General features: G+C 49.4%; 1 protein-coding gene across 1 annotated transcript; it reads right to left on the bottom strand.

Annotated features, from left to right (window-relative positions):
• Window positions 1-3,681: 3,681 nt before the first annotated feature.
• Window positions 3,682-5,700, bottom strand: LOC134810765 (putative exonuclease GOR; the record flags this gene model as incomplete). Its single annotated transcript, XM_063816803.1, has 1 exon — window positions 3,682-5,700. A coding segment is annotated over exon 1 (2,019 nt), but the record flags the coding sequence as incomplete, so codon positions are not given.
• Window positions 5,701-18,283: the final 12,583 nt, after the last annotated feature.

The following is an 18,283-nucleotide window of genomic DNA, read 5'->3' as shown; positions in this document are numbered from 1 at the left end:
TATTTCTATTTCGAGATCCTTGAGGATTCACCACACTATCTTCCACTACCGTTGAACTAGTTTACAGTCCCACCAACAGTGTAAAAGTGTTCCTATTTGTCCACTACCTCTCCAGCACCTGTTGTTTCCTGACGTTTTAATGATCGCTCTTCTACCTGGTGTGAGATGATATCTCATTGCGGATTTGATTTGCATTTCTCTGATGGCCAGTGTTGATGAGCATTTTTTCATGTGTCTGTTGGCTGCATAAAAGTCTTCTTTAGAGTAGTGTCTCTTTATATCCTTCCCCCACTTGTTGATGGGCTTGTTTGGTTTCTCTTGTAACTCTGTTTGGGTTCTTAGTAGATTCTGGATATTAGCCCTTTGTCAGATGAGTAGATTGCAAAAATTTTCTCCCTTTCTGCAGGATGCCTGTTCACTCTCATGGGAGTTTCTTTAGCTGTGCAGAACGTCTTTAGTGTAATTAGATGCTGTTTGTCAATGTTGGCTTTCGTTGCCATTGCTTTTGGCGTTTTAGACATGAGGTCCTTGCCCATGCCTGTGTCCTCAATGGTATTGGCTGGGTTTTCTCCTAGGGTTTGTATGGTTTAAGATCTAACATTTAAGTCTTTCTTCTGTCTTGAATTAATTTTTGTACAAGGTGTAAGGAAGGGATCCGATTTCAGCTTTCGACATATGGCTAGCCTGTTTTCCCAGCACCATTTTTTAAATAGGGAATCCTTTTCCCATTTCTTGTTTTTCTCAGGTTTGTCAAAGATCAGATGGTTGTAGATGTGTCGTAATATTTCTGAGGGCTCTATTCTGTTCCATTGGTCTACGGTAACCAAAACGGCAACCGATAGCATGCTCTTTGGTTACTGTAGCCTTCTACTGTAGCTTGAAGTCGGACAGCTTGATGCCTCCATCGTTGTTCTTTTGGCTTAGGAATATGTTGGCAGTGGGGGCCGTTTTGTGGTTCCATATGAGCTTTAAAGCAGTTTTTTCCAGTTCTGTGAAGAAAGTCATTGGTAGTTTGATGGGGATGGCATTGAATCTATAATTTACCTTGGGCAGTATGGCCATTTTCACGATATTGATTCTTCCAATCCATGATGGTGGAATATTCTTCCATTTGTTTGTCTCCTCTTTTAGTTCGTGGAGCAATGCTTGGTAGTTCTCCTTGAAGAGGTCCTTCACATCCCTTGTTAGTTGGATTCCTAGGCATTTTATTCTCTTTGAAGCAATTGTGAATGGGAGCTCACTCATGATTTGGCTCTCTGTTTGCCTCTTATTGGTGTATAAGAATGCTTGTGATTTTTGCACCTCGATTTTGTATCCTGAGACTTTGCTGAAGTTGCTTATCAGCTTAAGGAGATTTTGGGCTGAGACGATGGGGTTTTCTAAATATTCAATCATGTCATCTGCAAACAGGGACAATTTGACTTCCTCTTTTCCTAATTGATTTCCCTTTATTTCTTTCTCCTGCCTGATTGCCCTGGGCAGAAGTTCCAACACTATGTTGAATAGGAGTGGTGAGAGAGGGCATCCCTGTCTTGTGGCAGTTTGCAAAGGGAATGCTTCCACTTTTTGCCCATTCTGTATGATATTGGCTGTGGGTTTGCCCTAAATAGCCCTTATTATTTTGGGAGATGTCCCATCAATACCTAATTTATTGAGAGTTGTTGGCATGAAGGGCTGTTGAATTTTGTCAAAGGCCTTTTCTGCATCTGTTGAGATAATCACGCAGTTTCTGTCTTTGGTTCTGATTATATGCTGGATTATGTTTATTGTTTTGCATATGATGGACAAGCCTTGCATGTCAGGGATGAAGCCCACTTCATCATGATGGATAAGCCCTTTGATGTGCTGCTGGATTCGTTTTTCCGGTATTTTATGGAGGATTTTCCCATCGATGTTCCTCAGGGACATAGGCCTAAAATTCTCTTTTTGGGTTGTGTTTCTCTCAGGCTTTGGGATCAGGATGATGCCGGCCTCATGAAATGAGTGAGGGAGGATTCCCTCTTTTTCTGTTGATTGGAATAGTTTCAGAAGGCATGGTACCAGCTCCTCCTTGTCCTTCTGGTAGAATTCGGCTGTGAATCCGTCTGGTCCTGGAGTTTTATTGCTTGATAGGCTGTTAATTATTGCCTCAATTTCAGAGCCTGTTAGTGGTCTACTCAGGCATTCAACTTCTTCCTGGTTTACTCTGGGGAGGTTGTATGCGTCCAGGAATTTATCCATTTCTTCTAGGTTTTCTAGTTCATTAGCTTAGAGGTGCTGATAGTATTGTCTGATGGTAGTTTGTATTTCTGTGGGATCGGTGGTGATATCCCCTTTATCATTTTTTACTGCATCTGTTTGATTCTTCTTTCTTCTCTTGTTTCTTAGTCTTGCTAGTGCTCTATCAATTTTGTTGATCACTGCAAAAAACCCGCTCCTGGATTCATTGATTTGTTGAAGGGTTTATTGTGTCTCTATCTCCACCAGTTCTGCTCAGATCTTAGTTCTGTCTTCCCTTCTGCTAGTTTTTGAATGTGTTTGCTCTTGCTTCTCTCATTCTTTTAATGGTGATGTTAGGGTATGCATTTTTGATTTTTCCTGCTTTCTCTCGTGGGCAATTCGTGCTATAAATTTCCCTCTACCCACTGCTTTAAATGTGACCCAGAGATTCTGGTATGTTGTGCCTTTGTTTTCATTGGTTTCAGAGAATATCTTTCTTTCTGCCTTCATTTCGTTATGTACCCAGTACTCATTCAGGAGCAGGTTGTCCGGTTTCCATGCAGTTGAGCGGTTTTGAGTGAGTTTCTTTATCCTGACGTCTACTTTGATGGCAATGTGGTCTGAAAGACCGTTTGTAGTAATTTCTGTTATTTTACATTTACTGAGGAGTGCCTTACTTCCAACTATGTGGTCAATGTGGAAATAAGTGTGATGTGGTGCTGAGAAGCATGTATATTCTGTCGATTTGGGGTGGAGCGTTCTGTAGATGTCTCCTAGGTCCGCTTGGTGCAGAGCTGAGTTCAATTCCTGGATATCCTTTTTAGATTTCTGTCTCGTTGTTCTGTCTAATGTTTACAGAGGGCTGTTAAAGTTTCCCATTATTATGATGTGGGAGTCTAAGTCTCTTTTGATCACACTTTAAAGATCAAAAGGTAGAAGCGCAAAGACATTATCTGTGCAATATTAGAAACCTAATAAGTGGTGGAATTTGTCCTTGAACCCAGATATCTAACTCCAGAGCCTAAGTGCTTCACCCACCTCACTGTGGTGCCTCTCGAGAAAAACAGGTAAGCACACATTCATAAAGCTGGTGGGCCGGGGGGCTGGCCTTGTACTCAGAGGCCATGGAAGTCCCACGTGGGGTGGCTAGTGGTGTAAGGACAGAGGTCTCGGATGGGCAGAGGGATGTGGACAGGCGCGAGGGGGCGCGGCAGGGACTCGGGGGACTGGGAGTGGCGGCTCGGTGCTGCGGGAGGCGATTAGTGGAAGGACAGAGGTCTGGGAAGGGCAGAGGGATGGGGACAGGCCCGAGGGTCCGCGGCAGGGATTCCGGGGGACTGGGAGTGGCCGGTTGGGGTTACTCTTGGCTTTTTGCCCTCTCCTGCCGTCGACTGCTCCGGTTTCTTTGGCCTTGCGGCGAGGTGGACAGGGTGAGCTCTCGGGACTGATGGCGGTTGTGGAAGGGGCCTGGGGCCAAGGACAGGCCAGGGCGGCGGGAGAGGCGGACCGGTGGCGTGGCTGGATCTGGGCACGCTGTCGGACCTTCCACATCACCAGCTGCAGGCAGGCGTTTGCGTCCTCGCTGGAGTTGTGGCCGTCCTGGCTGTCCTGGATGATCTGTCCCAGGTAGTCGGCCGCGAGATTCCTGAGGGAACGCTTGTAGGGGAAACCCAGGTAGTGCGGGAAGAGCACGGCCGTGTCCAGCACGGTGCTGTGGATGAGCTTCAGGGCCAGCAGATCGCTCTCCAGGCTGTGCCCGATGAGGATGGTTTGGGCGCTGAAAAAGCTCAGCAGGATGGCTTGCACTTGGGGCAAGGTGATGCTCGTCTTGGCGACGTCGGCCTCGGTGACTCCGGAAAACCTGGTGTTGTAGTCCACGATCTCGTTGTCGGGCTTGACGAAGGTGTCGTACACCACTCGCATGTCGGCGTCCACCACGGTGACGCGGGTCAGCTCTAGGCCATGCGTGGTGTAGCACATCTCACAGTCCAAGGCGTAGATTCCTGGATAAGCGTCTCTGGACAACTCTTTCTTGAAGGTCTCCACGAAGCCATCGAGGCTGTCCTTGCGGCCGTCCCGCACGTGCTGCTTTGCCACCTGGCAGCCCACAGAGCCAGGAGCAGCTGCACAGCAGGTGTACTGGCTAACCCGGCCTCCAGCCACCTGGCTCCAGCGGACCCGCCCCCAGTGATAATAACACAACTGGTCGCGTACACAGCGGCCCGAGGAGGACACCAGGTACTCGGTGCCACAACGGCAGCAGACCCTGCAGGAGGAGTCGCCGGGCCCCTTCCCCTGGCCAGTGAAGAGGACGGCGCCTCCGGGCCGCTCGGGGTGCGGGAAGGGGTAGCCGTTCTCCTTGAGCTGGTCCTGGCTGAGCAGGAACTCCTGGAGGCGGCTGTACAGGGCGGCCCTGCTGAGGCCCGGCATGGAGCTGGGGGTCAGGCCCTTCAGTCTCTTGAGGGTATTCAGGACCACGTTCAGGTACCTGTTCTTGTTGGGGCTGCAGTCGTAGGCCACCTTCTCCTCGTTCAGCGCCTTCTCCACGGCCTCCTGCTTGGAGGCGCAGAACTTGAGACACTCTTCGGTGAACAGTTGGAGATAGCCTCGGCGGAGGACGCTGGGGACTTGGCACCCAGACCTTCGGAGGATAATAGGTTTCTTCAAACTCGGTAGGGATGGACGACGGACGATTCGCTTAGAGCTGATGGTGGTGGTGGTCTTGCATGCCATCCCTGACCTGTTGCGCGTCTTCCCTGGCTGTCTGCCTACCTTGGAGCCACTGGAGCGTTGGCTGCTGCTGGCCACCCGGGTTCTCTTGGCATCTGTGCAACCTGTGACCAAGCAAGGGCTGGAAGACTGGGCGATCGTCTTCCTCTTCCTGGGGGCTGAGATGCGGACTCCCGAGGGCCTCTCTGTCAGCCTTGGGGCGGCTGGCAAGCAGCAGGCCGATCCCCTCTGCGCAGGGAAGTAGGACGCCTCCGTCACCATCTTGAGATACGCTGGGGGCACCGCCGGACCCCTGTTCTGGGGCTCCGCCTGGATGTCCACAAATGCGGAGGCCTGGTTGTGCATCTGGGGCACCCGGAGCCCGAAGCTCTGGGCAGGCTGATGAGAGGGCAGGGGGAATTCTGGAGCCTCGAGGGCCGCCTCCTCGGCCACCTTCTTAGCTTCTGGGTATCCAGGTGGGAACCAGCAGGGAGCTGTGGCTCGCAACATCTTGCTGCCTTCGGGAGCACCGGCCTGGCTCTGCTCCGCTCCCAACTGGCGGCTTCTTGCCTCCAGGGCCGCCTCCTCGGCCACCTTCTTAGCTTCTGGGTATCCAGGTGGGAACCAGCAGGGAGCTGTGGCTCGCAACATCTTGCTGCCTTCGGGAGCACCGGCCTGGCTCTGCTCCGCTCCCAACTGGCGGCTTCTTGCCTCCAGGGCCGCCTCCTCGGCCACCTTCTTAGCTTCTGGGTATCCAGGTGGGAACCAGCAGGGAGCTGTGGCTCGCAACATCTTGCTGCCTTCGGGAGCACCGGCCTGGCTCTGCTCCTCTCCCAACTGGCGGCTTCAATGAGTGCCGCCCCCGCCACCCGTCGCCTTTATAGACGCACAGGGCAGAGTGGGTGGGACTTCTCCTTGATAGGTTGGTGCTTCCATCCAATCACACTGAGCCTCATCTTCCACCAGACTCCAGCTTGGGAATGCCTCAAGGGGTGCACTAATGGAATCAACTGGAACTCCTGGTTGCTAACCTTGGAGCTAGGTTGCTTTTCCTGAGTTAATTAACTGTCCCTGCAGGGCAGTCCTATCATGGCTACTGGAATTGGGCCACCTAGGATTCATTTCAGCGTCAGGGAGTTTGGTCAACTTGCTTGGGCCCACACAGCACCCCACGGAGCCAGGACTGGGCCAGCAGTCCGCTGCATGCTGCAGGGCAGGATCTCTCTGGGGTTGCGTTTCCCTGCTCTGTGCACTCCTCCGCTGAGGGCAAATTGAGGACAGGAAGTGGACCGCACCCACTTCTCTCCCACGACTTGGGCAATTTTCAACACAGGGGTTCTTCAAAAGGTTCATAGAAAATGCACATGGTGAAGAAACTATGCATGGGTTTCCACTGGTTTGCACTCAAATAAACTTGTCCGAACTTCTTATAACCTTTCTGAACTAGATCTAGTTTGAGGCACTGAGAAGGATGAGACATCCACTGAAAAGGACTCCTATCAGAGCAACATGAATTCCACGAAAATTGCAGCAAGAGCAAACATCAAATTTCTGGTGAAGCTTGGGTGGAAGAATGAAGAAATCATTGATGTTTTAACAAAAGCTTCTAAGGACACTACCCCAAAGAAATGAACTCTTTACGAATGTATAGCTTGTTTCAAGAAGAGGTGAGAAGATGTGGGAGATGAATCCTGCAGTGGCTGTGAAAACCACTGTGCCCAGATCAGCTGCAGTTACGACGAGAGCTATCAGTGGAAATTTTAAACAGGAGGGATCACGATCCTGACGCATCCCTCTGACAAATTGTAACCGGAAGTTGGAACATGGCTTTACCAATATGACCTCGAATGCAAAGCATCATCAAAGCGACGGCTACCGAGAGGTGGCAGTGGTCCAGTCAAAGGAAAAGGAGGCCAGTCAGGAGCCAACATCATGGCATCAGTGTTTTGGGACACTCAAGGCATTTTGCTTGTTGACTTTCTGAAGGGCCAAACATCTGCTTATTAGGAGAGTGTTCCGAGAAGCTTAGAGAAAGCTTTGGTAGAAACATGCTGGGAAAGTCTCACTAGATCCCTGTTCACCACCTCAGTGCTCTGCTCATTCCTCTCATCAAACAAGGGCAATTTTGTCAGTTTCAATGGGCAGTCCTTAGGAATGCACCTTACGGGCTGCTTTCATGCCTTCTAAATTCTTTTTGTTTCCTAATTATAAAAAGTCATCTTGCTTGGAAAGATGAGAGAAAGTCTCCTTGCCATGCTTGGACAGATGAGAGATGAGATCCTCCTCTTCTCTCCCAGGACAGAATGGTCAGACTTGAGTTTCCTTTCTCCTCACTCTTCTCCTCCTTGAGGGAGGTGCTGTGCCGGACAGACCTGCTCCCGTGTCTAGACACGGGTAGACTCGTTGAAGATCCTCACAGGCAATCCTCCTTGGGGTCAAAGGGGAAGGATTTATTTCTTCAGGGCTCAGTAGTCCTCATCCTTACGCGCACCTTCACCAGCCCAGGGCGGGGTAGCGGAGGGTGAAAGGGCGTGGCTCACAGCCCGTTTCTTCCGCTCGGGCGTCTCCTGGGAGGAACCCTTGTCCAGTGAGCGGGTCTTCGTCTCCACCAAATTCCCTAGGGGGACACTTCTGGCAGCCCTTCTTGTTCAGCAGCTTACGGGGGTCAGGTGGACCTCTGCTAGTCACCAGCCTGAAGCCCTTACTCCATTTCAGCTATTTTTGCAGTTGCCTAGGTGACTTTTGAACCACATTACCCAGAACAGCCAACGGAGGAGGGGCGAGAAGAGTGGCCGTCTGGGTTTGCCGCATAGTGCTGCCTTAGAGGAGTGGTGCAGTCTTCGGTTGTGTGATACTTCACCTGGCTGATTTCTGGGAATGCCTCCACAAATTCGCTAAATTCAGTAGCTTTTACCTTCCAAGATTCACCTGGTTGGTGTGTTGCACCCATTCACTAGTCATTTACATTAGGTATATCTCTTAATGCTATCCCTCCCCCTCCCCACGCCCATGACAGGCCCCGGTGTGTGATGTTCCCCTTTCTGTGTCCAAGCGTTCTCATACTTCAATTCCCACCTATGAATGAGAGCATGCGGTGTTTGCTTTTTTTGTCCTTGCTATGGTATGCTAAGAATGATGGTTTCCAGCTTCATCCGTGTCCCTCCAAAGGGCATGAACTCATGCTTTTTCATGGCTGCATAGTATTCCATGGTGTATTTGTGCCACATTTTCTTAATCCAGTCTATCATTGATGGACATCTGGGTTGGTTCCAAGTCTTTGCTACTGTGAATGGTGCCGCAATAAACATACGTCTGCGTGTGTCCTTTTAGCAGCATGATTTCTAATCCTATGGGTATATATACCCAGTAATGGGATGGCTGGGTCAAAAGGTATTTCTATTTCGAGATCCTTGAGGATTCACCACACTATCTTCCACTACCGTTGAACTAGTTTACAGTCCCACCAACAGTGTAAAAGTGTTCCTATTTGTCCACTACCTCTCCAGCACCTGTTGTTTCCTGACGTTTTAATGATCGCTCTTCTACCTGGTGTGAGATGATATCTCATTGCGGGTTTGATTTGCATTTCTCTGATGGCCAGTGTTGATGAGCATTTTTTCATGTGTCTGTTGGCTGCATAAATGTCTTCTTTTGAGAAGTGTCTCTTTATATCCTTCCCCCACTTGTTGATGGGCTTGTTTGGTTTCTCTTGTAACTCTGTTTGAGTTCTTAGTAGATTCTGGATATTAGCCCTTTGTCAGATGAGTAGATTGCAAAAATTTTCTCCCTTTCTGCAGGATGCCTGTTCACTCTCATGGGAGTTTCTTTAGCTATGCAGAACGTCTTTAGTGTAATTAGATGCTGTTTGTCAATGTTGGCTTTCGTTGCCATTGCTTTTGGCGTTTTAGACATGAGGTCCTTGCCCATGCCTGTGTCCTCAATGGTATTGGCTGGGTTTTCTCCTAGGGTTTGTATGGTTTAAGATCTAACATTTAAGTCTTTCTTCTGTCTTGAATTAATTTTTGTACAAGGTGTAAGGAAGGGATCCGATTTCAGCTTTCGACATATGGCTAGCCTGTTTTCCCAGCACCATTTTTTAAATAGGGAATCCTTTCCCCATTTCTTGTTTTTGTCAGGTTTGTCAAAGATCAGATGGTTGTAGATGTATCGTATTATTTCTGAGGGCTCTATTCTGTTCCATTGGTCTACGGTAACCAAAACGGCAACCGATAGCATGCTCTTTGGTTACTGTAGCCTTCTACTATAGCTTGAAGTCGGACAGCTTGATGCCTCCATCGTTGTTCTTTTGGCTTAGGAATATGTTGGCAGTGGGGGCCGTTTTGTGGTTCCATATGAGCTTTAAAGCAGTTTTTTTCCAGTTCTGTGAAGAAAGTCATTGGTAGTTTGATGGGGATGGCATTGAATCTGTAATTTACCTTGGGCAGTATGGCCATTTTCACGATATTGATTCTTCCAATCCGTGATGGTGGAATATTCTTCCATTTGTTTGTCTCCTCTTTTAGTTCGTGGAGCAATGCTTTGTAGTTCTCCTTGAAGAGGTCCTTCACATCCCTTGTTAGTTGGATTCCTAGGCATTTTATTCTCTTTGAAGCAATTGTGAATGGGAGCTCACTCATGATTTGGCTCTCTGTTTGCCTGTTATTGGTGTATAAGAATGCTTGTGATTTTTGCACCTCGATTTTGTGTCCTGAGACTTTGCTGAAGTTGCTTATCAGATTAAGGAGATTTTGGGCTGAGACGATGGGGTTTTCTAAATATTCAATCATGTCATCTGCACACAGGGACAATTGGACTTCCTCTTTTCCTAATTGATTTCTCTTTATTTCTTTCTCCTGCCTGATTGCCCTGGGCAGAAGTTCCAACACTATGTTGAATAGGAGTGGTGAGAGAGGGCATCCCTGTCTTGTGGCAGTTTGCAAAGGGAATGCTTCCACTTTTTGCCCATTCAGTATGATATTGGCTGTGGGTTTGCCCTAAATAGCCCTTATTATTTTGGGAGATGTCCCATCAATACCTAATTTATTGAGAGTTGTTGGCATGAAGGGCTGTTGAATTTTGTCAAAGGCCTTTTCTGCATCTGTTGAGATAATCACGCAGTTTCTGTCTTTGGTTCTGATTATATGCTGGATTATGTTTATTGTTTTGCATATGATGGACAAGCCTTGCATGTCAGGGATGAAGCCCACTGCATCATGATGGATAAGCCCTTTGATGTGCTGCTGGATTCGTTTTTCCGGTATTTTAGGGAGGATTTTCCCATCGATGTTCCTCAGGGACATAGGCCTAAAATTCTCTTTTTGGGTTGTGTTTCTCTCAGGCTTTGGGATCAGGATGATGCCGGCCTCATGAAATGAGTGAGGGAGGATTCCCTCTTTTTCTGTTGATTGGAATAGTTTCAGAAGGCATGGTACCAGCTCCTCCTTGTCCTTCTGGTAGAATTCGGCTGTGAATCCGTCTGGTCCTGGAGTTTTATTGCTTGATAGGCTGTTAATTATTGCCTCAATTTCAGAGCCTGTTAGTGGTCTACTCAGGCATTCAACTTCTTCCTGGTTTACTCTGGGGAGGTTGTATGCGTCCAGGAATTTATCCATTTCTTCTAGGTTTTCTAGTTCATTAGCTTAGAGGTGCTGATAGTATTGTCTGATGGTAGTTTGTATTTCTGTGGGATCGGTGGTGATATCCCCTTTATCATTTTTTACTGCATCTGTTTGATTCTTCTTTCTTCTCTTGTTTCTTAGTCTTGCTAGTGCTCTATCAATTTTGTTGATCACTGCAAAAAACCCGCTCCTGGATTCATTGATTTGTTGAAGGGTTTATTGTGTCTCTATCTCCACCAGTTCTGCTCGGATCTTAGTTATTTCTTGCCTTCTGCTAGTTTTTGAATGTGTTTGCTCTTGCTTCTCTCATTCTTTTAATGGTGATGTTAGGGTATGCATTTTTGATTTGTCCTGCTTTCTCTCGTGGGCAATTAGTGCTATAAATTTCCCTCTACACACTGCTTTAAATGTGACCCAGAGATTCTGGTATGTTGTGCCTTTGTTTTCATTGGTTTCAGAGAATATCTTTCTTTCTGCCTTCATTTCCTTAAGTACCCAGTACTTATTCAGGAGCAGGTTGTCCGGTTTCCATGCAGTTGAGCGGTTTTCAGTGAGTTTCTTTATCCTGAGGTCTACTTTGATTGCAATGTGGTCTGAAAGACCGTTTGTAGTAATTTCTGTTATTTTACATTTACTGAGGAGTGCTTTCCTTCCAACTATGTGGTCAATGTGGAAATAAGTGTGATGTGGTGCTGAGAAGCATGTATATTCTGTCGATTTGGGGTGGAGCGTTCTGTAGATGTCTCCTAGGTCCGCTTGGTGCAGAGCTGAGTTCAATTCCTGGATATCCTTTTTAGATTTCTGTCTCGTTGTTCTGTCTAATGTTTACAGAGGGCTGTTAAAGTTTCCCATTATTATGATGTGGGAGTCTAAGTCTCTTTTGATCACACTTTAAAGATCAAAAGGTAGAAGCGCAAAGACATTATCTGTGCAATATTAGAAACCTAGTAAGTGGTGGAATTTGGCCTTGAACCCAGATATCTAACTCCAGAGCCTAAGTGCTTCACCCACCTCACTGTGGTGCCTCTCGAGAAAAACAGGTAAGCACACATTCAGAAAGCTGGTGGGCCGGGGGGCTGGCCTTGTACTCAGAGGCCATGGAAGTCCCACGTGGGGTGGCTAGTGGTGTAAGGACAGAGGTCTCGGATGGGCAGAGGGATGTGGACAGGCGCGAGGGGGCGCGGCAGGGACTCGGGGGACTGGGAGTGGCGGCTCGGTGCTGCGGGAGGCGATTAGTGGAAGGACAGAGGTCTGGGAAGGGCAGAGGGATGGGGACAGGCCCGAGGGTCCGCGGCAGGGATTCCGGGGGACTGGGAGTGGCCGGTTGGGGTTACTCTTGGCTTTTTGCCCTCTCCTGCCGTCGACTGCTCCGGTTTCTTTGGCCTTGCGGCGAGGTGGACAGGGTGAGCTCTCGGGACTGATGGCGGTTGTGGAAGGGGCCTGGGGCCAAGGACAGGCCAGGGCGGCGGGAGAGGCGGACCGGTGGCGTGGCTGGATCTGGGCACGCTGTCGGACCTTCCACATCACCAGCTGCAGGCAGGCGTTTGCGTCCTCGCTGGAGTTGTGGCCGTCCTGGCTGTCCTGGATGATCTGTCCCAGGTAGTCGGCCGCGAGATTCCTGAGGGAACGCTTGTAGGGGAAACCCAGGTAGTGCGGGAAGAGCACGGCCGTGTCCAGCACGGTGCTGTGGATGAGCTTCAGGGCCAGCAGATCGCTCTCCAGGCTGTGCCCGATGAGGATGGTTTGGGCGCTGAAAAAGCTCAGCAGGATGGCTTGCACTTGGGGCAAGGTGATGCTCGTCTTGGCGACGTCGGCCTCGGTGACTCCGGAAAACCTGGTGTTGTAGTCCACGATCTCGTTGTCGGGCTTGACGAAGGTGTCGTACACCACTCGCATGTCGGCGTCCACCACGGTGACGCGGGTCAGCTCTAGGCCATGCGTGGTGTAGCACATCTCACAGTCCAAGGCGTAGATTCCTGGATAAGCGTCTCTGGACAACTCTTTCTTGAAGGTCTCCACGAAGCCATCGAGGCTGTCCTTGCGGCCGTCCCGCACGTGCTGCTTTGCCACCTGGCAGCCCACAGAGCCAGGAGCAGCTGCACAGCAGGTGTACTGGCTAACCCGGCCTCCAGCCACCTGGCTCCAGCGGACCCGCCCCCAGTGATAATAACACAACTGGTCGCGTACACAGCGGCCCGAGGAGGACACCAGGTACTCGGTGCCACAACGGCAGCAGACCCTGCAGGAGGAGTCGCCGGGCCCCTTCCCCTGGCCAGTGAAGAGGACGGCGCCTCCGGGCCGCTCGGGGTGCGGGAAGGGGTAGCCGTTCTCCTTGAGCTGGTCCTGGCTGAGCAGGAACTCCTGGAGGCGGCTGTACAGGGCGGCCCTGCTGAGGCCCGGCATGGAGCTGGGGGTCAGGCCCTTCAGTCTCTTGAGGGTGTTCAGGACCACGTTCAGGTACCTGTTCTTGTTGGGGCTGCAGTCGTAGGCCACCTTCTCCTCGTTCAGCGCCTTCTCCACGGCCTCCTGCTTGGAGGCGCAGAACTTGAGACACTCTTCGGTGAACAGTTGGAGATAGCCTCGGCGGAGGACGGTGGGGACTTGGCACCCAGACCTTCGGAGGATAATAGGTTTCTTCAAACTCGGTAGGGATGGACGACGGACGATTCGCTTAGAGCTGATGGTGGTGGTGGTCTTGCATGCCATCCCTGACCTGTTGCGCGTCTTCCCTGGCTGTCTGCCTACCTTGGAGCCACTGGAGCGTTGGCTGCTGCTGGCCACCCGGGTTCTCTTGGCATCTGTGCAACCTGTGACCAAGCAAGGGCTGGAAGACTGGGCGATCGTCTTCCTCTTCCTGGGGGCTGAGATGCGGACTCCCGAGGGCCTCTCTGTCAGCCTTGGGGCGGCTGGCAAGCAGCAGGCCGATCCCCTCTGCGCAGGGAAGTAGGACGCCTCCGTCACCATCTTGAGACACGCTGGGGGCACCGCCGGACCCCTGTTCTGGGGCTCCGCCTGGATGTCCACAAATGCGGAGGCCTGGTTGTGCATCTGGGGCACCCGGAGCCCGAAGATCTGGGCAGGCTGATGAGAGGGCAGGGGGAATTCTGGAGCCTCGAGGGCCGCCTCCTCGGCCACCTTCTTAGCTTCTGGGTATCCAGGTGGGAACCAGCAGGGAGCTGTGGCTCGCAACGTCTTGCTGCCTTCGGGAGCACCGGCCTGGCTCTGCTCCGCTCCCAACTGGCGGCTTCTTGCCTCCAGGGCCGCCTCCTCGGCCACCTTCTTAGCTTCTGGGTATCCAGGTGGGAACCAGCAGGGAGCTGTGGCTCGCAACATCTTGCTGCCTTCGGGAGCACCGGCCTGGCTCTGCTCCTCTCCCAACTGGCGGCTTCAATGAGTGCCGCCCCCGCCACCCGTCGCCTTTATAGACGCACAGGGCAGAGTGGGTGGGACTTCTCCTTGATAGGTTGGTGCTTCCATCCAATCACACTGAGCCTCATCTTCCACCAGACTCCAGCTTGGGAATGCCTCAAGGGGTGCACTAATGGAATCAACTGGAACTCCTGGTTGCTAACCTTGGAGCTAGGTTGCTTTTCCTGAGTTAATTAACTGTCCCTGCAGGGCAGTCCTATCATGGCTACTGGAATTGGGCCACCTAGGATTCATTTCAGCGTCAGGGAGTTTGGTCAACTTGCTTGGGCCCACACAGCACCCCATGGAGCCAGGACTGGGCCAGCAGTCTGCTGCATGCTGCAGGGCAGGATCTCTCTGGGGTTGCGTTTCCCTGCTCTGTGCACTCCTCCGCTGAGGGCAAATTGAGGACAGGAAGTGGACCGCACCCACTTCTCTCCCACGACTTGGGCAATGTTCAAAACAGGGGTTCTTCAAAAGGTTCATAGAAAATGCACATGGTGAAGAAACTATGCATGGGTTTCCGCTGGTTTGCACTCAAATAAACTTGTCCGAACTTCTTATAACCTTTCTGAACTAGATCTAGTTTGAGGCACTGAGAAGGATGAGACATCCACTGAAAAGGACTCCTATCAGAGCAACATGAATTCCACGAAAATTGCAGCAAGAGCAAACATCAAATTTCTGGTGAAGCTTGGGTGGAAGAATGAAGAAATCATTGATGTTTTAACAAAAGCTTCTAAGGACACTACCCCAAAGAAATGAACTCTTTACGAATGTATAGCTTGTTTCAAGAAGAGGTGAGAAGATGTGGGAGATGAATCCTGCAGTGGCTGTGAAAACCACTGTGCCCAGATCAGCTGCAGTTACGACGAGAGCTATCAGTGGAAATTTTAAACAGGAGGGATCACGATCCTGACGCATCCCTCTTTCAAATTGTAACCGGAAGTTGGAACATGGCTTTACCAATATGACCTCGAATGCAAAGCATCATCAAAGCGACGGCTACCGAGAGGTGGCAGTGGTCCAGTCAAAGGAAAAGGAGGCCAGTCAGGAGCCAACATCATGGCATCAGTGTTTTGGGACACTCAAGGCATTTTGCTTGTTGACTTTCTGAAGGGCCAAACATCTGCTTATTAGGAGAGTGTTCCGAGAAGCTTAGAGAAAGCTTTGGTAGAAACATGCTGGGAAAGTCTCACTAGATCCCTGTTCACCACCTCAGTGCTCTGCTCATTCCTCTCATCAAACAAGGGCAATTTTGTCAGTTTCAATGGGCAGTCCTTAGGAATGCACCTTACGGGCTGCTTTCATGCCTTCTAAATTCTTTTTGTTTCCTAATTATAAAAAGTCATCTTGCTTGGAAAGATGAGAGAAAGTCTGCTTGCCTTGCTTGGACAGATGAGAGATGAGATCCTCCTCTTCTCTCCCAGGACAGAATGGTCAGACTTGAGTTTCCTTTCTCCTCACTCTTCTCCTCCTTGAGGGAGGTGCTGTGCCGGACAGACCTGCTCCCGTGTCTAGACACGGGTAGACTCGTTGAAGATCCTCACAGGCAATCCTCCTTGGGGTCAAAGGGGAAGGATTTATTTCTTCAGGGCTCAGTAGTCCTCATCCTTACGCGCACCTTCACCAGCCCAGGGCGGGGTAGCGGAGGGTGAAAGGGCGTGGCTCACAGCCCGTTTCTTCCGCTCGGGCGTCTCCTGGGAGGAACCCTTGTCCAGTGAGCGGGTCTTCGTCTCCACCAAATTCCCTAGGGGGACACTTCTGGCAGCCCTTCTTGTTCAGCAGCTTACGGGGGTCAGGTGGACCTCTGCTAGTCACCAGCCTGAAGCCCTTACTCCATTTCAGCTATTTTTGCAGTTGCCTAGGTGACTTTTGAACCACATTACCCAGAACAGCCAACGGAGGAGGGGTGAGAAGAGTGGCCGTCTGGGTTTGCCGCATAGTGCTGCCTTAGAGGAGTGGTGCAGTCTTCGGTTGTGTGATACTTCACCTGGCTGATTTCTGGGAATGCCTCCACAAATTCGCTAAATTCAGTAGCTTTTGCCTTCCAAGATTCACCTGGTTGGTGTGTTGCACCCATTCACTAGTCATTTACATTAGGTATATCTCTTAATGCTATCCCTCCCCCTCCCCACGCCCATGACAGGCCCCGGTGTGTGATGTTCCCCTTTCTGTGTCCAAGCGTTCTCATACTTCAATTCCCACCTATGAATGAGAACATGCGGTGTTTGGTTTTTTTGTCCTTGCTATAGTTTGCTAAGAATGATGGTTTCCAGCTTCATCCGTGTCCCTCCAAAGGGCATGAACTCATGCTTTTTCATGGCTGCATAGTATTCCATGGTGTATTTGTGCCACATTTTCTTAATCCAGTCTATCATTGATGGACATCTGGGTTGGTTCCAAGTCTTTGCTACTGTGAATGGTGCCGCAATAAACATACGTCTGCGTGTGTCCTTTTAGCAGCATGATTTCTAATCCTATGGGTATATATACCCAGTAATGGGATGGCTGGGTCAAAAGGTATTTCTATTTCGAGATCCTTGAGGATTCACCACACTATCTTCCACTACCGTTGAACTAGTTTACAGTCCCACCAACAGTGTAAAAGTGTTCCTATTTGTCCACTACCTCTCCAGCACCTGTTGTTTCCTGACGTTTTAATGATCGCTCTTCTACCTGGTGTGAGATGATATCTCATTGCGGATTTGATTTGCATTTCTCTGATGGCCAGTGTTGATGAGCATTTTTTCATGTGTCTGTTGGCTGCATAAATGTCTTCTTTTGAGAAGTGTCTCTTTATATCCTTCCCCCACTTGTTGATGGGCTTGTTTGGTTTCTCTTGTAACTCTGTTTGAGTTCTTAGTAGATTCTGGATATTAGCCCTTTGTCAGATGAGTAGATTGCAAAAATTTTCTCCCTTTCTGCAGGATGCCTGTTCACTCTCATGGGAGTTTCTTTAGCTGTGCAGAACGTCTTTAGTGTAATTAGATGCTGTTTGTCAATGTTGGCTTTCGTTGCCATTGCTTTTGGCGTTTTAGACATGAGGTCCTTGCCCATGCCTGTGTCCTCAATGGTATTGGCTGGGTTTTCTCCTAGGGTTTGTATGGTTTAAGATCTAACATTTAAGTCTTTCTTCTGTCTTGAATTAATTTTTGTACAAGGTGTAAGGAAGGGATCCGATTTCAGCTTTCGACATATGGCTAGCCTGTTTTCCCAGCACCATTTTTTAAATAGGGAATCCTTTCCCCATTTCTTGTTTTTGTCAGGTTTGTCAAAGATCAGATGGTTGTAGATGTGTCGTATATTTCTGAGGGCTCTATTCTGTTCCATTGGTCTACGGTAACCAAAACGGCAACCGATAGCATGCTCTTTGGTTACTGTAGCCTTCTACTGTAGCTTGAAGTCGGACAGCTTGATGCCTCCATCGTTGTTCTTTTGGCTTAGGAATATGTTGGCAGTGGGGGCCGTTTTGTGGTTCCATATGAGCTTTAAAGCAGTTTTTTCCAGTTCTGTGAAGAAAGTCATTGGTAGTTTGATGGGGATGGCATTGAATCTATAATTTACCTTGGGCAGTATGGCCATTTTCACGATATTGATTCTTCCAATCCGTGATGGTGGAATATTCTTCTATTTGTTTGTCTCCTCTTTTAGTTCGTGGAGCAATGCTTTGTAGTTCTCCTTGAAGAGGTCCTTCACATCCCTTGTTAGTTGGATTCCTAGGCATTTTATTCTCTTTGAAGCAATTGTGAATGGGAGCTCACTCATGATTTGGCTCTCTGTTTGCCTGTTATTGGTGTATAAGAATGCTTGTGATTTTTGCACCTCGATTTTGTATCCTGAGACTTTGCTGAAGTTGCTTATCAGCTTAAGGAGATTTTGGGCTGAGACGATGGGGTTTTCTAAATATTCAATCATGTCATCTGCACACAGGGACAATTTGACTTCCTCTTTTCCTAATTGATTTCTCTTTATTTCTTTCTCCTGCCTGATTGCCCTGGGCAGAAGTTCCAACACTATGTTGAATAGGAGTGGTGAGAGAGGGCATCCCTGTCTTGTGGCAGTTTGCAAAGGGAATGCTTCCACTTTTTGCCCATTCAGTATGATATTGGCTGTGGGTTTGCCCTAAATAGCCCTTATTATTTTGGGAGATGTCCCATCAATACCTAATTTATTGAGAGTTGTTGGCATGAAGGGCTGTTGAATTTTGTCAAAGGCCTTTTCTGCATCTGTTGAGATAATCACGCAGTTTCTGTCTTTGGTTCTGATTATATGCTGGATTATGTTTATTGTTTTGCATATGATGGACAAGCCTTGCATGTCAGGGATGAAGCCCACTTCATCATGAT

The sequence above is a fragment of the Pan troglodytes genome, chromosome 7 (assembly GCF_028858775.2).
Source record: "Pan troglodytes isolate AG18354 chromosome 7, NHGRI_mPanTro3-v2.0_pri, whole genome shotgun sequence".
Classification (NCBI taxonomy): Eukaryota; Metazoa; Chordata; class Mammalia; order Primates; family Hominidae; genus Pan; species Pan troglodytes.
The sequence above is the reverse complement of the archived record's forward strand: the minus strand, read 5'-3'. Positions and strand labels throughout refer to the sequence as shown.